The sequence below is a fragment of the Pararge aegeria genome, chromosome 6 (assembly GCF_905163445.1).
Source record: "Pararge aegeria chromosome 6, ilParAegt1.1, whole genome shotgun sequence".
NCBI classification, from domain to species: Eukaryota; Metazoa; Arthropoda; class Insecta; order Lepidoptera; family Nymphalidae; genus Pararge; species Pararge aegeria.
The window spans coordinates 20550061-20571498 of record NC_053185.1 but is presented as its reverse complement, the minus strand read 5'-3'; the positions used below and the strand labels follow the sequence as shown (position 1 = coordinate 20571498).

At 40.7% G+C, this 21438-nt stretch overlaps 1 protein-coding gene across 1 annotated transcript in view; it reads left to right on the top strand.

Moving 5' to 3' along the window:
• The first annotated feature begins 3040 nt into the window (after positions 1-3040).
• The window catches only part of LOC120624326 (UDP-glucosyltransferase 2-like), a 108648-nt gene continuing 90250 nt past the window's right edge, over positions 3041-21438 (top strand). The window contains exon 1 of the mRNA XM_039890790.1: positions 3041-3190. Coding sequence (XP_039746724.1) covers positions 3041-3190 — 150 coding nt within the window. The remainder of the gene's footprint in view (positions 3191-21438) is intronic.

The window sequence follows — 21438 nt, the reverse complement described above, 5'->3', positions numbered from 1 at the left end:
ATTTTAACATAAACCAACCTACAAAAATACCATCCCTTTTTTATATACTTACATCCGTTTGAGAACTTTCAAAAGGTTCTTAATTCGATGCGATGCGACACCAAATTTTATTCCGCAGGTGATGCTCTTGCAGTCCTTTCAAAATTGAGTTATCTTTTGCTAAATGGTTTACTAGTTCATAATTCAGTACCTAATGATTTGTTTAAGATATTTTTCATAGATTCCATAGCTTTCGATATAACTTCATTTAACGGTGCAAAATATATCCACAGAATATAAAGCTACATCGATACGTTTACAGCATTGAAACGGCGTATTGGGACGTGGATTTGACGGCGTAAGTGCATGAACCGTTTGAAATATACTTTTTTCAGCATACATAGATAATTTAAGAGCTATCACGAGCAAGCTGTAAGTCATTATGAAGTCGTGAAGTAAAATAAAACCGTTCAAAGCAAATTAACGGGCAGTTTCCAGGCAGCCGCGCGCCGCTCGCAACAATATGTAAACAACTCGTAAACACTGACTGAGGGCGCTCTCGTCTCTGAAGCACGCTGCCCCGATTATTTAACCACTTTATTCTTTTTAACAAATTAGCTTTTCTATTTTACAACAGGTAGCGTTATCAATAACTGTTAAAGGGTATGGTCCTGACTGATTGACAGACAGCTTAACGTTAAAAAGACTGAATGCGGAAACTCAAAATTTTTAGAGAATATTCTCCGAGTAACCCTAGAAGTGTAAGAAAGTGTTTTTTGAAAATCTATCCCTATTTAAAGATCCCCTCTTTAAAGCTATTTTTAAAAATCTGTTATTTCAAGAAAAATATGTACCTATGTGGGCTATTCGGAAAAAATAAAAACACCGGTTTCTTTGATTTTGTTACTATTATACCTAAACCGAAGGGTATGATAAAAGTTTGAAGATTTTAATTTTCCTTCATTTAGTATTTTTATAGTGTACTTTCCGAAAAAAGGTATATTACCGCAAGAGAATTTCTTGATTTCACGTTTTTTCCGAAATTCTAGGCGGCGAAGTAGCTGGATTTCCTAGTTTCTAATATTTATACAGTGCACAAGGATTGCTTTGAAAATTTCCACAACATTGTTATAATAATGTTAGAGCTGGTAACCATTGCTGAAATTGACAATTTTTTATAACGGTTTCATACAAATCCCGTGGGGACTGTTTCTTTTCCTTGGATAAAAGTAGACTATACGACTCTCCATCCTTTCAACTCTATGTCAAAAATCTAGTTGAATGATGGCTTTGTTAGGGCGGGAAGGATGGACAAACAAACAAACACACACGCTTTCGCATTTCTAATATTAGTAAAAAAGTAATGTTTTTTGTATCTGTATGTTACATATGCACCTGCTCTGCAAACCGCAGGCAGGGTGCGCAGTGCCGCTACCTACGCAAGTGTCCGGCCGCGCTCTGATGTTTCTCATCTGCGTATAATGCTGTAACTTCCGACAGGCGCCGGATTAGGCCGTCGGATTTGTATGCATGGTCGGTGATAGAAATAATTAATTACGTAAACACAGAAACACGCGTCGGGCTCTGTACATTATGTTTGCGTCCAGTACGTGAGGTTAACCATGATGTCGGGAAGAGCTTACGAAACGCGTCACATAAGTAGTTTTATCGGGAACCGGCTGCATTTAGAACTGCAGGTAACTAGAACGGATAACTGGTCTTGATTTCACAAACAGATTAAAATATATTTTTTTTACATGTCTTGAAGGTCTTGAGTTTTCTCTTCATTCGGATTAACATTGTTTGTTGTTGATTTATGTGGTGCATCCTCGTTGTCATCGACATTGAAACTTCTCTATCAATAATAAAAGAAAAAAAATAACTTTACTTGACATCCTTTCCCTCATTATCAAGAATAACTACACGGCTAACTCTTGAGCTGACTGTCGCATGTCGCCTCTATCTGTCGTATCGAGTCACCTTTTCGGGTATCTACATGAACTTAGTAAGCAAGACCTATTTATTAATTATTGTGCATGTTAGCTTTTTACATCATTTCAACACACGTTCGTGTAAGTCGCTCTGTTCAACTAGCCTCATACAAGTACTTGACATAAACACGTTTTTAAAAACCACTCAATAACAAAAACACATGTACACTGGTCGGAACATTAACTTGTTTACAATTTAATGTCACTTACGGGACGGGTTAGTGGAATCTCATATAGCTGGAAACCCGTGTTAGTATCCACCGCGTCCTGCGGGATATTCGATTACAAACAACTTTAAAGTTAAGGGTGAATTGTAACTTCCAACCATCAAGTACTCGTGTACCTTCCAAAGCATAACTAGCGAAAGTTAGCGAGTGCCTGATGCACATGTCACCGGCGAAGTCATCAGTTTACCTTTACTGATGCGGTACCGGGCCTCGCCCGCTTTGCCGCAGCGCAAGCGACGTCGGTGACACCCCCGGACATTTGCGCGAGATAAATCTTGTCTTAACTGCATTTTTACTTGGTGGTAAGTGGTGATGCAGACTAAGAAGATAGCGTGCTAACCTATTAGGCAAATTATAGTTACTCTGAACCTATATATAGTTTATCTATATCGTTTATTATCGGAATTTTTGTTGTTGAACTTTAATAAACTACCAAAAACTGTACCGATATTAACATTACGTGTTCCTCACCGTATATCATACACGTACCATGGGATAATCTCCCCGGTACCATGGCTCGTTATTGCGTTCGATATTCCTAATGAAAATGTTGGTATTTTCAGTCTTCCAATGCCTCTTTGGTTATCATGTGCGATAACGGAATGCAAAGTGCAGACCTGCTCGCCTGGCAAATAATCATAGGTAATTAATGTATGTTTAGTATATAAACCAGGAAGGAATTATCAGAAGCTAGCCACCAGTCAGGAAATTGGCCTTGTGCATTAACGTTCTTTATATGTTGTGCCACTAACATAAAAATATCGTCGCAGCGTAGTGGTTTAAAGCTCTAGATGCCTTTCTCCTATGAGAGGAATGCATAAACATTAAAACGCTCGGATAGTTATGGGCGGCGGTCGGCACTCTATGCTGATCGCGCGCGAGCCCGTGGCCCCGGTAACGCAGTTAGGGAGTGCATTGGGGGTCAAGTTGAGCGGCGAGCTAACCTCGTTACGCGACACAGAGAGGGCGGGGGCGGAGGGCTCGCTTCAAACAGTTAGCTTCACTTAAGTGTTTTAAAATGCTTTTAGAGATTCTATCGCCTTCCTCCCTATTTATTAACCCCGCGCAATAATAGAGGTATAAGAGGGTGTGGTGATCTTCTATACTACATTTTTTTTAATCATTATTTTAAAGAATATCACTTGTTAGACGAAATATATGAGTTTTATCCACTCTTCAGTCAATGATCCGCATACGCAGGAAAAATGTAGGCATGTAGTTTTCAGTCACACAGTTGATTGCACATAAATATGGTATATTGAATACGTACCACCTTTATAGAAATGTTGTTTAAATCAATTTATTAATGACAAAATTCATTGTAATTATTTTACTGGATTTTTCCAACAACAAACACATGCGTTCGTCTGTTTGGTCGTGTACAAATATTGTGAATGATTACAAGTAGGGTGCCCTCCTCCGCCGCACTTGGCACCGCGCCCGCGCCTCCCGGTGCTGCATTGTACAATAAATGGCTCTGCAATTGAAATCGCGACGACGAACTTACTACCATAGGAACTATAAAGCAGAGCAGATTTTTTTGTACACCCAATAGAGCACGTATCAAAGTACTATTTGGTGGCCTTGTCGCTTTATAGCGATCTCTTTCTGGCAACCTCTATCAGCCATCAATAGAAATGAAGAGATATTCCCCTGCAAACAACCATTTTACACAAATTCGACCCTTATAAATCAACGTCTCTTACATTTACTCATGACGTTCACAGGCAAGCGTTGATCTTCCACCCGGACCGACGGTTTAACATGCACTCAGAGTCACGAGGGTGGCCAATGCCATTTCTTAACGCGCTGATACTGAGACTACATGCGATAAGCTAATAAAAAGATGCGTAGCGTAGCTCTGGTAAAAAGAGTTTTCATTTAAGAAGCTCTAGATTAAGAAGACGAGTCTGTGAAATAATAAAACCGAAATAGAAACCAAATTGTAAATTCACGCGCCCGCTAGGAGGAAGGTAACATCGTTTGATAGCTTAGCGGCACCGCGCCGCGCCAGCTGCATTGGAAAGAGCCCCTGACAGCCAGCTGGATGTAGGCGTCGCGCTATTCTAGTTGTTCTGCTGGCGGGATACGGCACATTATAGAGTACACTGCACGTACACCGTACCCTTGACATTACAGCAGTTGAGTAGTTACTCCCACTGTAGTGCAAATAGGGATGCTCTTCACTTGTTTGTATCGATCACATAGATACGCATTTGGGATTATTACAACGAATTCATCGACATCATATTTTCTCCTTTACTTGGGTCGTAAGGGGCTGCTGTCAATTTGACTAAAACAATTTACGATATTAAATGACATTATATCGTTTTAACGTACGTGACTACGAGTGGTTACATATAACGAACAAAATTTAATTTACAATATTAAGTTGTAGAGGTAATTGAAATTGACACAAATGATCTAGGAAATTTATCTATTCTAAGATAAAGAAAATCTACAGGGATTATAATAATATAGATAAATAACAAAAAAATATCGATGCTAGATGTAATTCGAAGTATCGATAATATGTAATGTGGTCTTCCTTATTCTGCAGTACGCATTGCGGAAGTATGCAAATGGTGTTGCTTCTAAGATTATGCAAGGCCATAGTTCAATGACCTCGCGGACATTACACGGACACACCCAACTACGAAGCGCTCGTAAATGTATATTTGTGCGCGTGTACAACAGAGCCTTGAAGGCTCCTTGACCCCGATAACTAGTTTTATAATGCTCGAAATATTAAGTCAAGTTAGTTTACGGCCGTCACACAAAACATTTCGTTTGAAGTTTCATTAACAAGTGGACGTTGTTATAGTTTTTTTACAGACCTTAACTGTTAATTGTCATTGAATGAATAGCGAACTTGATTATACTCCGTTGTCTGAGTATAAATATATAATAATGTTGTAGTTGAACATAACCGCTAACCGACCTCCGAGCCATTCAACAGTAAGCGGATCTTGCCAAACATGTAACGCAACACCGTACTTTTATTGAATGTTATTTCAAGAAGCGTTTGAACGTAAAAAAGTAATATTATAGTGATGAAATTGTCGGTATCGTCATATTCCAGGCCGATTGCGTTACCAGCATGACCGTTTCGGCGGCCCTCTGGAGAGACCGGCTATTTGGAATTCCACAGGCTATATGTGATCTAGGCAGCAGGAACTAGGGTACAATAATGTCATGACTTATGTGTCAATAAGCTTTAAGAGCATCATGAACCATGAGTGATGAGCGACATAATATGACTTGAGGGCTGCAAATTAAAAGCCTCTAAGTCACTCAGCAGAAGGAGAGAACTGCTGAACGTGCTCAGATTATCTCTACACGATCTAATTGGAAATAAGGGACTTGAAATAAACGAGTTACGAATCTGAAGAAGCAACGGGACGTTAGGGTCCCAGGGTGGTAGCATGGGGAAACCTTGGCAGCAGGCATAGCGGTTGTAGATCCTACGCCCTATGGCAACTGGTTGGCAGTGAACCTTTATCGGGTGGGACGCCAACAATCTAAGCATTTCAGATTTTATGCTATTGAGGATATTATGTAGTGTTAGGTATTAATAACGTGCGTGCATACATTTTAATCTCATTCCAGTCGGCTCGCTGCGTTTTGCTGTTATTGGATGGTTCTAACAATTCGCTGTTCTATCCATTTGTGAGTGTGTCAGCGGCTGTTATTCTCACAGACAACAAACATAAACCATCATTGCTACGCATTGAACTCATCGCCTTTGTTGATTAGCTAAGTAACACTCAGTTACCGTATTAATATGTATAATATATATATATCTTTCCTGAGAGTTTGGCACAATGTAGACAATCAGAAATCAGCCGCAAGTCAGCAGGATAAATATTTTATCTCTTTTTTACATTAACTGTAGTAGAATTTCGCTAGCAATCTGGCTTCTATTGTCAGTGGTGCACATATCCTGTTCTGCGCCATTAAATGCGAAGAGGGGCTGCGCGTTACCCGCGGGGAGCAAGCGGTTCGTATTACTTGTACTTGTAACCGAACCCACCACGACGTATTCAATAAAATGTAATGTTTCTCCGTTTTAACCATTCACAAGTTTTGAGCGCTCCGGACCTAGCATGCAACCAACGCCGCGCCGAGGAATAGCGGGAAACGAGTAGAGCTAGTAGGTAAAGTAGCTAGTAGGCAGCGAGAAGTAAGTGTGCAAGCATAATTGACGGAGCAAGCAAATGGTGGTAAGGTGGAGTCGATTTCTTAAAATCAGAATAGCAAGAAATACGTCCTACAAAGTGCCGCCCTGTGTCCATAAACCTGAGGCGTAAACCACCGCCTTCAGACCAAAACATAGCAACGCTACGAAACAGCACTGCTGCACAGCGGCAGACATAAGCATGGCGGTAGTACAGGAAGTACAATCACAAAAAGCTCCTACTTAAACCTCTACCGAGACGTTTGGCTTGTTATCGGGTAGTCACTCCTGCCTTGCAGCCCACGTACTACCACTAAGTTGTGTCCCGTCACAGTTTAACCGCTCGTAAACCTCTTAAGGCAGAACTGTGACCCGTCCCGTTACGCGGCCACGCGCCCTCTGATCCACAGCCGCCAGTTGACTTACAATCTATTGGCCCGCCTCGTGCCTGCAATACATTTGATTTATGACTTATTCCTTGGGTTCTACGTGTTGATTTGTGTATATTATTAAGTAGGTGCATGTAGTCTTTAAAAGCAGTGATTTTAAAGACTACATGCAATGCATGCATGAAATGTAAGCAATTAAAATAGCATTCACTGTAATGGAAAAGGAACACATCGTGAGGAAACCTACATGCCTGAGAATCCTCGATAATGCCACCGACGTACGGCGCATACCCTTCTGGTTCTAAGAGTCCGTTCCCGTGCTCTGGAGGGGGCCGTTAATGGGTTGACTAATGTTTGACCATGATCTCTATTAAGCTATTGCAATAATTGCGAATATTTTGAAGTGATATTTCTTAGGCGGCAATTCGTTCCCTTGTTGGTTGAGAATTCATTGAAATAATTTAGTTAAAGGTCACTTTTAGGCATATTCCATAAACGAGAGCGTAGAAAAATGTAGAGATAGGGACTTTTCATAGTAATAAAAATAGCACTATTAAATATTTATTTCCGATTATATAACTCCGATGATATTGATAACTCCCCAAAAAAGTGTAGGTCTGGTGTTTTATCTTTACGTCAACGTCGATGTGACGTTTTAAAAGCTGTTATAGGTACAAATCTCTCATTAGCAACACGGTATCTCGCTATTTTTTTTAAAGTCTGTAAAGTAATGAAATGACAAGATCGCGAGGTAAAATCATGTACACCATCATAGCTAAGAACAGTAAAGCACTTTCCAAAACCCATTCCTATTGAATGCGGCACTCTCAGTACGCATCGGCGGGATCAATGCATCACTTGGAAAGAGAAAGTAAACGCCTTGTTACTAATGCAATTGTGTTCGCCACAAAGCTCTTTTGTGGGCTCTAATTTGTTAGCCTCCGGCCCAGGGCTGGCACGTTGGTGCAAAATAAATTAAATATTTTGCAAGTTTGTTTTAGAAACTCAAAATAATTAATAAAATTTTATTTTATTTATACAAAAAATGAATGGAAATAACAAGAAATTATGTGCAGCATACTGACGTCATTCCATGAGTCGGATTCTCCCAGACGTTTGACTGTTGTATTTCACAACTCTTTCACATTAATCTATATATATAAAAGAGGATGTTTGTATATATGTCATCGATAAACTCAGAAACTATTTGACCGATCATTATGAAAATTGGTATGCTTATGTATTTTTTCACGGAGAAGGTTTATATGCTATGCCCATTTATGTAACTCCCCACCAGGCGGCGCTGTCAAGTATTGACTTCCGCCCCGTTCAACCGATTGTCATAAAAATTGGTATGACCATGTATTTTTCCACGGAGAAAACGAACATGCTATGTCCATTGATGTAACTCCCCACCAGGCGGCGCTGTCAAGTATCGACTTCCGCCCCGTTCAACCGATTGTCATAAAAATTGGTATGACCATGTATTTTTCCACGGAGAAAACGAACATGCTATGTCCATTGATGTAACTCCCCACCAGGCGGCGCTGTCAAGTATCGACTTCCGCCCCGTTCAACCGATTGTCATAAAAATTGGTATGACCATGTATTTTTCCTCGGAGAAAACGAACATGCTATGTCCAATGATGTAACTCCCCACCAGGCGGCGCTGTCAAGTATCGACTTCCGCCCCGTTCAACCGATTGTCATAAAAATTGGTATGACCATGTATTTTTCCACGGAAAATGTAAATATGATATATATAGATTCTTGGAAGTGTTAGAAGTAATATAGGATACTTTTTATCCCGTCATTAAGCTCGGTTCCTTTGGGAGAGGGGATGAGTGTTTGACGATTTAACATCATAACTCCGACAAATTAGAACCGATTTATATAATTATTTTTGTACTATACAGGTATATGTGTTTAATTGTGTGCCCAAACTGTGGTTGGAGATAGACGACAGAACTCCTCAGCGGACAGCAGCAATTTAATGCCACATCAAAAAACAAACGCAGACGAAGTCGCGGGCAACAGCTAGTATTAAATAAAACTGATCGCCTGCAGAGTACAGAAGTCGCTACGTAAGTGATGTGTAATGTAAAAAGCTGTTCCCTTTTACGCAAGTAAGGTTGGATTAGATTCCCTAAATTGATAGTGCATGTGTAGTGCGATAAAGAGCTCCGGCCGCCGTTCGTTACCAGATTCCAAAGCTGTATCACCAAGAAACTCAGTGTTTTGGATTAAACGGGAATTAACGAATATTAAATGATATTTTAGCATTCATTATTTTTTATGCATTATTATTTCGGGATATATCTAATGGCTAACGATCTAATGACAGACGATTAATAAAACAGCTAATGGGTTGTAAGTCTTTTATTACTTAGAAGGTAAGAGCCACTGTTATAAAATTGGCTCACTATCGGCGGTGCGCTTTCGCGCCTGCCGTCTTCCTGAATTGAGCAGGCCACAAGCCTGAAGCATGTTTTAGAGATAGTGGAGCTTTTTGTAGCCCAGCTCGTCCGGGAGAGTTCCACCTCCATTCTTATGTCTGCCGCCCAGCAGCATTGCTATGTTTCGGTCTGAAGGGTGTGGTTGCCGGTGTTATTACGGGCACATGTGGCTGGCAGGCGTGTGAGTACATGGCATGCCCTGCAAAGTGTTGCCTTGTTTATAAGCGATGGGTGCGGCCACGGGTGGGCCATCTGCTCGCACCCTCGAAAAATTGGCAACTAAAAAAAAACAAAGGTATATCTCAAAATAAAAGGAAGCGCACATGTGGTTATACAGATTTATATATTTGATGTACCATTCCTTGCAATATTTAAACCAAGTCGTTGTTTAAACCACATTCGAAGTAACTACTTTATTTCAGCTTTGTGTTTCTAATCGTTAACCCATACATATATTTAAGCCGTTAAAATTTTACTTATATTATTTTTGTGTCAGTATAGTATAGGTTTATTTATTCAACTCGTTACTCGAGGCGTCGAAAGAGAAAGTAAGCGATTACTATGTCACGTATCGTGTTATTCGCGGAAAACATTAAACATCTGTTTGCTATTAATCAGTAGTTGTCATCAAATGTACTGCGGCTGTTATTTGGGAGCGATTGTATTGGCCCCATCGGATTAGCTCGACAGTCATGTACTGTCGATTTATGCATCGCGCCTGTAAAGAGAAAGTGACGCGCTGTTCCAAGCGGGGGCGGCGACACGTTACGACGGTGCTCTATGCTGGGTCCCGCACCGTGTGCGTGCCAGCGGCAATCTATCACTAAGCTTCCGATGTCTCTCCATCCGTTCGCCGATCTGCAGCTGGCAGTATCTAACGAACCGTTACAACTTTAACAGAATATGTATTTTAGTTGCCGATTTAACAACAAATAATAAAAATAAAAAGCGGGTCCTCAATTCTACGTACAAGAGACGTGTTTTGTTTTTTGCGTTGCTCGATGTTCGTATGTAAAACTATGTAGTGTGGAATATTGCAGCTTTGTACGAAATCCTTTACGTGCGAGTCCAACTCGCACTTTGCCGGCTTTTATATACCGGACAAAAGTTTAAAGATTGGGTTTAATATAGTTATTTTACTTATTTTATTTGTAGTTTATTAACTGAATAGTTAAACGCGCAAACCTACATAAAAAATTCTATGAAACGCAACTGAAATGTTCTATTTAAATTGGTCTAATGTTTGTAGGAATTAAAAAAGTCTAGCCAAACAGATATAAAGTTCATCCACCTAAATAATGTAGGTATGAGCTCGATAAGAGTTTCAGAGGCATTTTTTTCAAACATTAAGGCATATACTAAACTTTGGGGTCTACATAAAACGTAGTCTCATACTAAGACTGCGCGTTTGTGCTCGGGTTCAGGAGCACTGGTTCTACACTTTTTACTTTATGTAATTCATTTGGGACTAATTTCGATAAAATAGTTGTTGAGAAAACCAAAAATCTGTTTCTAGATGATGTAAAGAAATGCCTTTAAATAAAAATAAACCAATATCAAAAGGTATTACAATTAATAGTCGGTTCAACATAGTGCACTTCGAGAGAGAAAGTTATAATGTTTTATTACCGACAGTGTTGAGTTCGCAGTCAAGGCGATTGCATAATAATATGTAAAGCTCAGATATACTGATAGGGTTGCCAACAAATATAGGAAGTTAAAACTTAAACAAACAAATTCTAAAACCAGGGTATTAAAATGTTCAAATTTCATCTGCTATTGCTGGAAAATTGTTTTCTTAATTACTAAAGCTATTTCAAATTTCATAATCTTCCATTGTTTTGAAAAACACTTTCAATTCAGATCAATAACAAGCATAAACGTTGTGGATGTGTTGCAGTCGATTATAAATAATGTTAAGTTAATAATTGAAATTTGATACACGTACGGCGAACATGTAGTAATATATAACCTCTGCATCATAATCTTTTAAAGCAATGGTGCACTTTGATCTGCACACAAGGTATAATAAAAATTCTTTCTAAGTTTCTTACTGGCCTCTTTGTAGAATCTGCCACTCATTTATTTGATTAAGTAAATGAGGTTTGTATAGATGTGTGGCAACCCTAGCCGGGAAGATATTGATTGCTCCGTGTAGGTGGACGCAAAGGTTGACGGAGTCGCACATTATATCATGCTACATCTGTTAGACTCAGGAACTCTTGATATACTCGTATTTATTTTCGGCGCGAGAAAAAACATTTGTTGATTGAATATTTTGAACTAATAGCTGTAAAACGACTGAGGTTATGATAAATTTAACAAACGACGGTTTACAGAAGGGGTAGTTAATTAAGTGTTAATTAGTTTATAATTATCAATAAGAAAATTATGTAAAATCTTATTGCTTTCAAATACAAGCGTTCTTCAATTCAAATACTTACAGGTTCTTTGGTAAAGTCAAGTCTGTTGGTTTCGACCCATTTTTCAGATCTAAATTAAGGTAAAAAGAACCTTCAAATTAAAAAAAAAACGATGTAGATATTTAACACCGCTTTAAGCTCGAAGTTAACGAATGTTTACTCAATAACTTATTAAATATACGATTATTGCAATTCTTTAAAAATAAGATCTTATACATGCTTTAAATATAACTAGGTACAATAGAAAATTCGAGATGATTCATGTATTTTTAAATTGTAATAGTAAGAGTATGTATTGTTCACCAGTAACATTCTGCATTGTGCACATCACAACAAAACGCTACTCAGGCAAAGTGAATGTTCGCCGAGCGGTGGCGCGGTGTCGAGAAGTGCTTTCAGTGCGCTTTCGCCGCGACTATAACCTTTCAACGGGAAGTGAAGGTACTCCGAAGGGGAAGTGCATTCGAAAGCGTAAGTACACACTCGTAGGTACATTCGAATTCCTCACATTTGCTGTTACAATATCCTTTCGATGGAAGTAAAGCTTTGGACGCGTCAAGTGGCCGACGGCTGCATGTTTTGCACCCTTCAAATAACGTTTTGCGCCCTTATAATTATTTATTTTATTCAAAGTTTGTTTTAAAACTTAAAGGTTAAATGTGCGTAAATATATGTCCGTTCGTTCGCATTGATTCAAACCCTCTATTGTGGTGATATAAATAGAAAAAAAACTTCTTTATGCGGGAATAAAAAGAGCGGTTGTTCGGAACAAGTGCATGAATGAAAGAAATGTTCTGTTGCTTATAGATATGCGGGTTTCATCAATTGACTACAACAATACCAAACAAATGGCTTGACCCGGTTATCAAACCCAGGCCTTCGAGATCCGACATAGCATGCTAGCTAAGGCCAGCGTGACATTCATCTCATAACAACTAGGCAGAAGGGTGTAGTTTGAATACTTTTCCCTACTCAGTGTGTTTTCGCTGGAGCTGTTTGACACATTAGAAAGGAGGCCTTTTGGTTGAACGCTTTCGTCCGTACGTGGAGTATAACAAGTCCCCTTTGCGAGTCAGTCCCGCGGATGCACATCGGATGAGGGGTGCAAGATAGGGGTTGTGCGTTGTGCATGCATTATCACTGTAACCCTGTGATTGAAGCCCAGTAAATGCATTGTTTTGTTTTGCAATTTTAATATATTAGTTCATTACAATATTCATGTAACTGTTGTTATAACTCCTCATATCATAATTTTATTATCCTTTGGTGGTTTTTTTTTTTTAATAAATAGATCGTCAGATAGATGTGTAATACTTCATTTTTCAATTTACAATTGTGTAGATAGTCAACTTACACGGCAGGTCAGCCTTATAATTTCAATATTTTTTTCGTCAAATGTATAAAATAACATACTTACATCCGATAATAATTTAATGTTACGAAAAAGTAAGTAGGTGGTTACTTCTCATTCATAAAAGTAGCAGGACGTCGAGGTATATCTGCGTGTGGCAGGCCGCCACAGAGCAGTCACGTGACGGCCTGCCTGAGTCAGCCAAAGCAGCAACGAAACAACGCCTTTGGCTATTGTCCGTGCCAACTGCGACACGACTCTACCACACTTAATATAAGCTACAGATATTTATGATGACTCTACGCTCCTTCCACTGATAACATATTGATTTCTTAGAACCCTTGACTTGCTGTTTATAATTAGAAGTAGCTACGTCACAACATACAAGCCTTGACTATGTGAGTAGGTATCGAGTTAATAATACACAGAAACTGAATCAGAAATATCTTTTGTTTGCATGCATTACCGTACATGGTTATAGTAGTTGATTTCAATTGAATTTAATCGTTATTATCATTGTTGTAAGCTTAAGCTTTGAGAGGTGTCTTTTTTTATTTCCCTATAAGTTAGTTATAAACTTGATGACAATCTCACATGGGGTAAGTGATGATGAAGTTTAAGATGGTAGCGGGTTAGCGTAACGGATATGGCACATGGCAGTTACGACTATATTAAAGTCATACTCTGATACCCTTGATCGGTTTTTACGCGGAATCGTACCTTAATGCTAAGTCGCTAGGCGGGACGTCTTGGCGGTAATTGTAAATTACATGTAAAAAATGGAATCCAATTATTTTTGGAGAAAGAGTAAGCAACAATTTTCTTAAGTAGAAATGAAATTGTACTAAGAGTAATACTGTGCATTATATAGATGACGAACCTGCCACTCGCCAGCCTTCACTACATTTCATGCAGCTACAGCTGGCCTCCCCTGACTCAACCCAGAACTCTACTAGCCATGGCCCCAGCCTCCCACCAGACCAAACCAGAGAAAATTCTGAAATCACAATTTGTTCCTGCCAGTGATCGAATGCCCACTTAAAACTACAGCGCTGCGCCAGGTGCGTTTAATAAAATTTTCATTCGAAGAGTAGCCTCAAGAATTTGATTGATAAAACTAACTCTGCGCAAGTAGCTTTGTGCGACATGTTTGTTATAGCTACGACTCCTAGGTAAGTTAGTTTGAATAATGAATCCAGAGCGGGCCAATCCATTTGGTGAGCATTAGTATGCGGCGATCCACAGACAAATGCGCAGTTCTCTCTACGACGCAGCCCACCAGACGTCTGATTGATGGCTCAGCACACTGAGGCAGTTCCCCGTCGCATACGACATCTATATCTCTCCCAAATACAAAGTATTCATTACTTTTTACTAGTCAGCTACTCTTCTTGACAATGTGTAAATAAGGGTTCATTGACGTGCAGATTCACTCGAGTCAGATACTTTAGTGATGAGAAGGTAACTAACTCATTATTTTAGATTCTCGTCATTTGATTTGATGAGTGGGGACATGGCAAACGAGGCTGCTTAAGCTTTGAATTTAAAATAAGCGCTATTTTAAAACCTTCCCTTTCATCACCTAGGTTTTAAAAGGAAAGGAGTAATGCGTCGATATTCCCTTTCTTAAATGGAAACAAGCACGACAATCTCGAGTAATTTATCAAAGAAACTTACTTGATTGATCAAATAAAATGAAGTAATGTCTTTTAATAATTCAATATTTATCTTAACTATCCGCAATATATAAGGTGTATCCTTTATATTTAAAATAAATAGCAGATAAAATCTTTTTAAAACGTTTTGAGATGCTACCATTGATGTTTAAATAAATGGGAAGTAATATTTGTTCAAAGTTGGTCCAAAATGGCTCAGGAATGTTCAGAAATGCTCGTTACTTTAAATGCAGACGAAAGTTGGCATGTTTTTAGCAGTAACCAACTCACTTTGCCGTTATGATAACAAGCTTTCAAATGACGAAATAATGTTAACGGCGAGAGCTGGCGATGTTTACAGACATCGCAGTGCTGTGTATTCTCAAGTAAATTTAAAATAATTGGTGGGGACACCTACAAGAAAGTTCTTTGCAATATTTAAACAAGCAATAAAGAAAAACATAAGTATGTGTTGCCTTCCCAAACGAGAAAGCAATTTAGTAAGGTGGATAGGTAGGTATTTACCATTGACTTAGTTTAGGAGGAACATGTAGGTGAAAGCACTCGCCTTGCGAAGAAAATGTAAGCCTCGAAAGGATAATATGGTTATGTTGAGATGATGGAGACTTTTGCCGAATTGGCTCTCGATAAAGGCACCCGCAGAGCGCGTGAGTTAAAGTATGCGCTTTATGTTATTTAATTATTTGGCTTAAGAGCTTTTTCTGCTTTGAATCCAAGAATTACCTTTGTTTAGAAAGATTGCAAGCTACTTTCTAGGTTTTTTTAAATTTTGAGGTTAGTTTTTGAGGTTCAGAGTCTCGCGTACGCAGTGTAGACAGTTGTTTTTTTTTTGTCTGCGATGTAACATACGACAACGCGATAAAGATAAAAGATTTATTGAATGTTAATTTATTGAATGAATGTGTGTATATCAGTTTTTTTATTCCACTACAAGTTAGCCCTTGACTGCAAGTGATGATACGCACTTGGCGGTAAGTGATGATAGTTGTGGGCTTACCTGTAAGGGGTACGTCCGTTCTCCGTCCGGACCAACAAGAGGGACATGCCGTGGTGGTTTTAACATAACCTCCGTCCTGCCCAAGGGTCGGAGGTAGCAATAAAGCTTTTAAACCACGCCAAAAAAAGGGGTAGGTTGGCAGTTAAACCCGTACTTGTAATCATATTCTACGCGACATGTTACCGGAACGCTTAATCGCTGAGCGGCACGACTTTGTCGGAGGCGTGGTAACTAGCCACAGGGGAAGCTTCCCACCAGACCAGACCGGAGTAAATTCAGAAATTATAAGACCCATGTCCCAGCGCTCACCTCTTCGCCAGGGAGGTCGTCAAATGAAGTAAATAAGCGGTAGAGCCGTCTCGACACGTGCATTGCCTCGCGGCCCCGTCGTGGGTAACCCGGAGCAGCGTCAGAGGCTCGGCTCATTATGGGCACTATCTCTGTCGGCGCCAGCAGCCTCGCGACGTCGCGTCGTGGCGTCAGCGTCCCGCAACCACCGCCTCCAAAAATTCGTCATAAGATAACTTCACGTCGACTTGTTGTTTTACAAGCTCTCATTGTTAGCAACGTGTATGCCTATATAAAACTTGTAGGGGAAAAAATGATTTTGTTTATTTATTACTAGTGTTGCCCGCGATGTCTTCCGCGATGAAATTTTAATTTGTCCTGAAATTAGCAGAAATACCGTGACCGACTACGCCTGTCTTCAACAGAACCTTAGAATCAGTTCCATGATTTATACAATATCAGGTTTTTATTTTTATATATATTATTTATAGAAGCAAAGTTAATAATCTCCTAAAAAAAGAATATTAGTACTATGTATGTTTCTGTTTTTTTTTATTTCAGTTAAAATAAGATTATCAGTATCTATAAATTATATAGTAAGTTTATTATATGTATATATTATATAGGTATATATGCAAATATATGTTTATTTATATGCACCACCTACCTCTCTTCTTGAGCTGTGTTTAATGCCTTTGGTTGCCTAGAAGAGATCGCTATGTAGCGATAAGGCCGCCAAATTGTATTCTTTTTGTTAAATTTTTATTTATAATTTTTCTATATGTTTATGTGGTGTAGAGCAAAAGTGTATTTATTCATTTATGCATTCATTGCCCCAAATAATGGAATTTATGAAGCGAGACAGAAGGAAAACTGCTTTATTTTAGTTTGAAGAATGGTTAGTCATTCGTAGAGACGCAAAGAAAGAGAGACGCAAAGAAAGCGCAGTCATAATATATTTATCTCTTTTAAACATGCCATTTGTCTCTTCACTAAGGCAGTACCTACTCAGGCAGCAGATACTTCCGAGATACTGAGAGCATATCTAATACTTCCTCCAGTCTTGGTATTAAATGAAAAGTAAATTCAGCGCGGACGTACGAAGGACTCGGGAAATCACAGGCCTTGACACGATTTTCTATTGCTTACTCATGTCATCATCATCATCATCACATCAACCGATAGACGTCCACTGCTGGACATAGGTCTTTTGTAGGGAGTTCCAAGTTCCACGATTCTGAGCCGCTTGGATCCAACGGCTACCTGCGACGCGCTTAATGTCGTCTGTCCACCTCGTTGGGGGTCGACCAACGCTGCGCTTACCAGTACGGGGCTGCCATTCCAGCACTTTGGGACCCCAACGTCCATCCTTTCTCCGAACTATGTGCCCGGCCCATTGCCACTTAAGCTTCGCGACTCGTTGAGCTATGTCGGTAACTTTGGTTCTTCTACGAATCTCCACATTTCTGATTCGATCGCGTAGAGATACTCCGAGCATAGCTCTCTCCATCGCCCGCTGAGTGACTCTAAGCCTTCTTATGAGGCCCATAGTTAACGACCATGTTTCAGAGCCATAGGTCATCACTGGCAACACGCACTGTTCGAAGACTTTCGTCTTCAGGCACTGAGGGATTTCTGACGAAAAGATGGCACGGAGTTTCCCGAACGCTGCCCATCCGAGTTGGATTCGGCGGTTCACCTCCTTCTCGAAATTGGACCTACCTAACTGGATCGTGTGTCCTAGGTATACGTATTCGTCAACAATTTCGAGTGCAGTGTTCTCAACGATTACTGGTTGAAGCGGAACATGAGCATTAGACATAATCTTCGTCTTGCTCATGTTCATTCGTAGGCCAACCTGTTGAGAAGCTCTGCTGAGGCCATCGAGCATCGTATTTAGGTCTCCCAGAGTCTCTGCCATTATGACTACATCGTCGGCAAACCGAAGTTGAGTGATGTACTCGCCGTTAATGTTGATGCCAAGTCCGTTCCATTCCAGAAGCTTAAAGACGTCCTCCAACGCAGCGGTAAATAGTTTCGGGGAGATAACATCTCCCTGTCGCACGCCTCGCTGCAATTGGATTGGTCTCGTAGTCTGATCCTGTATACGAACTGACATAGTGGCGTTTTTGTACAAACACTGCAACACTTGGATATACCGGTAGTCAATTCGGCATCTCTGCAGTGACCTAAACACAGCCCAAGTTTCCACCGAATCAAAGGCTTTTTCATAGTCCACAAACGCTAAGCAAAGTGGCCGGTTATACTCTTCAGTCTTCTGTATAACCTGCCGCAGCGTATGAATGTGGTCTATGGTACTAAAGCCCTTACGGAAACCGGCTTGTTCGGGAGGCTGGAAGTCATCAAACCTACGAGCGAGACGATTCGTAATGACTCTCGAAAACAGCTTGTAGATATGACTCAGCAGCGAGATGGGTCTGTAATTCTTCAACAAGGTATTATCACCTTTTTTGAAGAACAGAACCACCACACTCCTGTGCCATGCCTCTGGCGTTGTGCCTTGGTGAATAACGGAATCAAACAATCGCTGAAGGACTTTCAGTATCGGTTTTCCACCTGCCTTCAGGAGTTCTGCCGTTATTCCGTCATCACCCGGCGCCTTGCCATTTTTAAGCTGCTTGAGAGCCACACTAATCTCGTATAGGCTGACGTCTGGGATATCTTCGGTATAGTGTCGAGTTAATTTGGCTCTAGGATCCTTAGCCAAATCTTCAACAGGCGTCTGTACTGTGGTGTACAACTGTCCATAAAAGTTCTCAACCTCACCCAAGATCTCAGGTTTGGAAGAGACAAGACTACCATTATTGGTCTTCAGTCGCATCAACTGGCTCTGACCGATAGACAGATCTCTAGCGAACACTTTAGAGCCTCTGTTTTGCTCGATGGCATTTTTAATACGCTCTGTATTGAAGTGCCGCATATCACGAGTCTGTGATTTAGAGATCTGCCTATTAATCCGCCGGTAAGCGGACGCGTCTGCTATAGACTGTAGTCTCATCTCTTGCCTCTCCGTCATAAGCTTGAGTGTATTGGTTGAGAACCTATTGGCCTTGTTTCTACGGTGGGCCTTGTAGAATTTGGACCCGACTGTTTGGACAGTTTCCACCAGCCTGTTGTTCAAATCGTCCACAGTGTCGCAATCTGCTAGGCAACCGAACCGGTTCTGTAGTTCTAGTTGAAAGCTCTCGGGGTTTTGAATATAGGCACGAGTAGGCCGGAGTGTAGACTTCACCAGTCTGACTCTTTCAAGTTGAACGTTTATACTCAATGTGCCTCTTACCATACGGTGATCACTTCCGGTTTTAACCCTGTTGATCACAGAGACATCATTGAATACATGCCGTTTGGTCGACATGATGAAGTCGATCTCGTTTCTCGTGGAACCATCGGGGCTTATCCAGGTCCATTTCCTGTGTGGCCGCTTCTTGAAGAAGGAGTTCATCATATAAAGGCCCTCCTTCTCCATGAAGTCAGCCAACATTTGACCCCTGTGGTTCCGTTGCCCATACCCAAATTGCCCCACCCTCAACTCTGAACCAGTTCGCTCGCCAAGCTTCGCGTTGAAATCCCCCATCACAATATTGTAGTAGGTGTTCGAGGCATGTATGGCTTTTGAAATGTCCTCATACAAAACCTCTACATCCTCGTCTGGGTGTGCCGAAGTCGGCGCGTATACCTGTATGACCTTCAACGAATACCGTTTGGTAATTCTGAGTATAAGGTATGCTACCCTGCTCGACACACTTTCGACTTTTACAACATTGTTGACGAGAGACTTGTGGACGATAAACCCGACACCACCCTGTGACTGTTGGTCACCCTCCCGGTAGTAAAACAAGTTGCCGGATTCCAAGATTATCGAGTCCTCCCCCTCTCGCCGGACTTCAGACAATCCTATAATATCCCAGCGCAACTTGCTCACCACTTCTTCCAGCTCAATCACCTTTCCATCGGTCCTCAACGTGCGTGCGTTGTATGTTGCCAGGTCAAGTCGTCGGGGTTGGCAGCGGAATCTCTGCCGGAGATTCTTAACACCCCTTGCCCCGCCGTTACCATAACCGCTGCCAGAGCCAGGAATAGCGGGGCCGCCGGGAACTAGGGGCTGTGGTTTTTTTCTCCTTCCCATTAAAGATATGCCCGATAGTGACCACGCTGGGCAGGCGGGTTGGTCATCGCAGGGCTAGACTGATCGCCCCGGCGTCGCTGCTGCCCGACACCGGTCTGTGCCATTTGTTCAGCCTAGCCAATTCGAAGTGGTTATACCGCCACTTGTCGGTCGCCAGAGCCTCGTCGGTTAAACAGCAGGGTGCACCACGTGCAGGTGAGGTTGGCAATTTGGGAGGCTGACTGGTACTAGCCACACCCACTTACACCCCTTACTCATGTACCTGATCTTATTTATTTACCTACTAAAAGTATTGATTTTAAGTTTAAAATATTAGTTTGTTGCACAATTCTACCCTCATCTGACAAAGGGTGGTAGAATTGTCAAGTTTGGACCCTGTGGACCCCAGACTAGCTTGAAATCTCCACAGTCAAACTAGATATTATCTGTGAAATAGAGTGGACCCTACATTTATCGATGAAGAAAGCTTTGCATGCCAAATGGCTGCGAAATAATTAACAATGCTAATAAGAGCACGTAGCGCAGTAAAACGGACCCCTCTGCCAATCCTTTGCTGCGAGGGTCTGCGTGGGTCCACGAGGGTGTCATTACATCCTAAATCATTTGACTTCACTCTATATGCAAATGCTTATTAGTTGCTATAGATCATTGAGCCGCTCCACTCCCCTCAGCATAAATAATTAAATAAAATTTAAAGATGACAAGCGATCTGTCACCATTAGTAGTAATTACAAGATCAAAAAGTAAATTAAAAAAAAAAAACGGTTAAAAGTAATTGTTACCATCAGGCCTAGTAAGGTATTACTTGTAGGTACTTGTGGCAGGCGGCCCCGCTCTTTTAAAACATCACTTACAATTTGAAATAAATATGTAGTTCCACAGTTTGGAATTTGGATACATATTTATGTATTTTAATTTTGAAAGCATGAAAAATGCAATTTGGTTGTGTCGGCGTGTCACAGTGTGTGATTTCTGAAATCGCTCCCACCAGACTAGCGCTCACTTAGAAATACTGAAGCAAACCGGAAAACGGACTGCAGACCTCCCGCTGATAACACATCGTACTCAGCTGCGCCTTTAGGTTGACCCTCTCGTTCATAACTCATCTTCTCTGATTAGCGAGCTAGTTAAGATTGTCCTACGTATGTTCGGGTCGCGATCTGTAGCTCTATTGTTGCAATTATAATATTCAAGGCAATATCGACACTTGTAAATAGATAAGAGATAATAAAGGCTTCAAACTCTCAATGTGAGTGACCTACCTATTCAGTAATTTCTTGTACTTACTTCTTATTTAAAGTTACATTAGCATAAACCATAAAACGTTACCAAAAAAA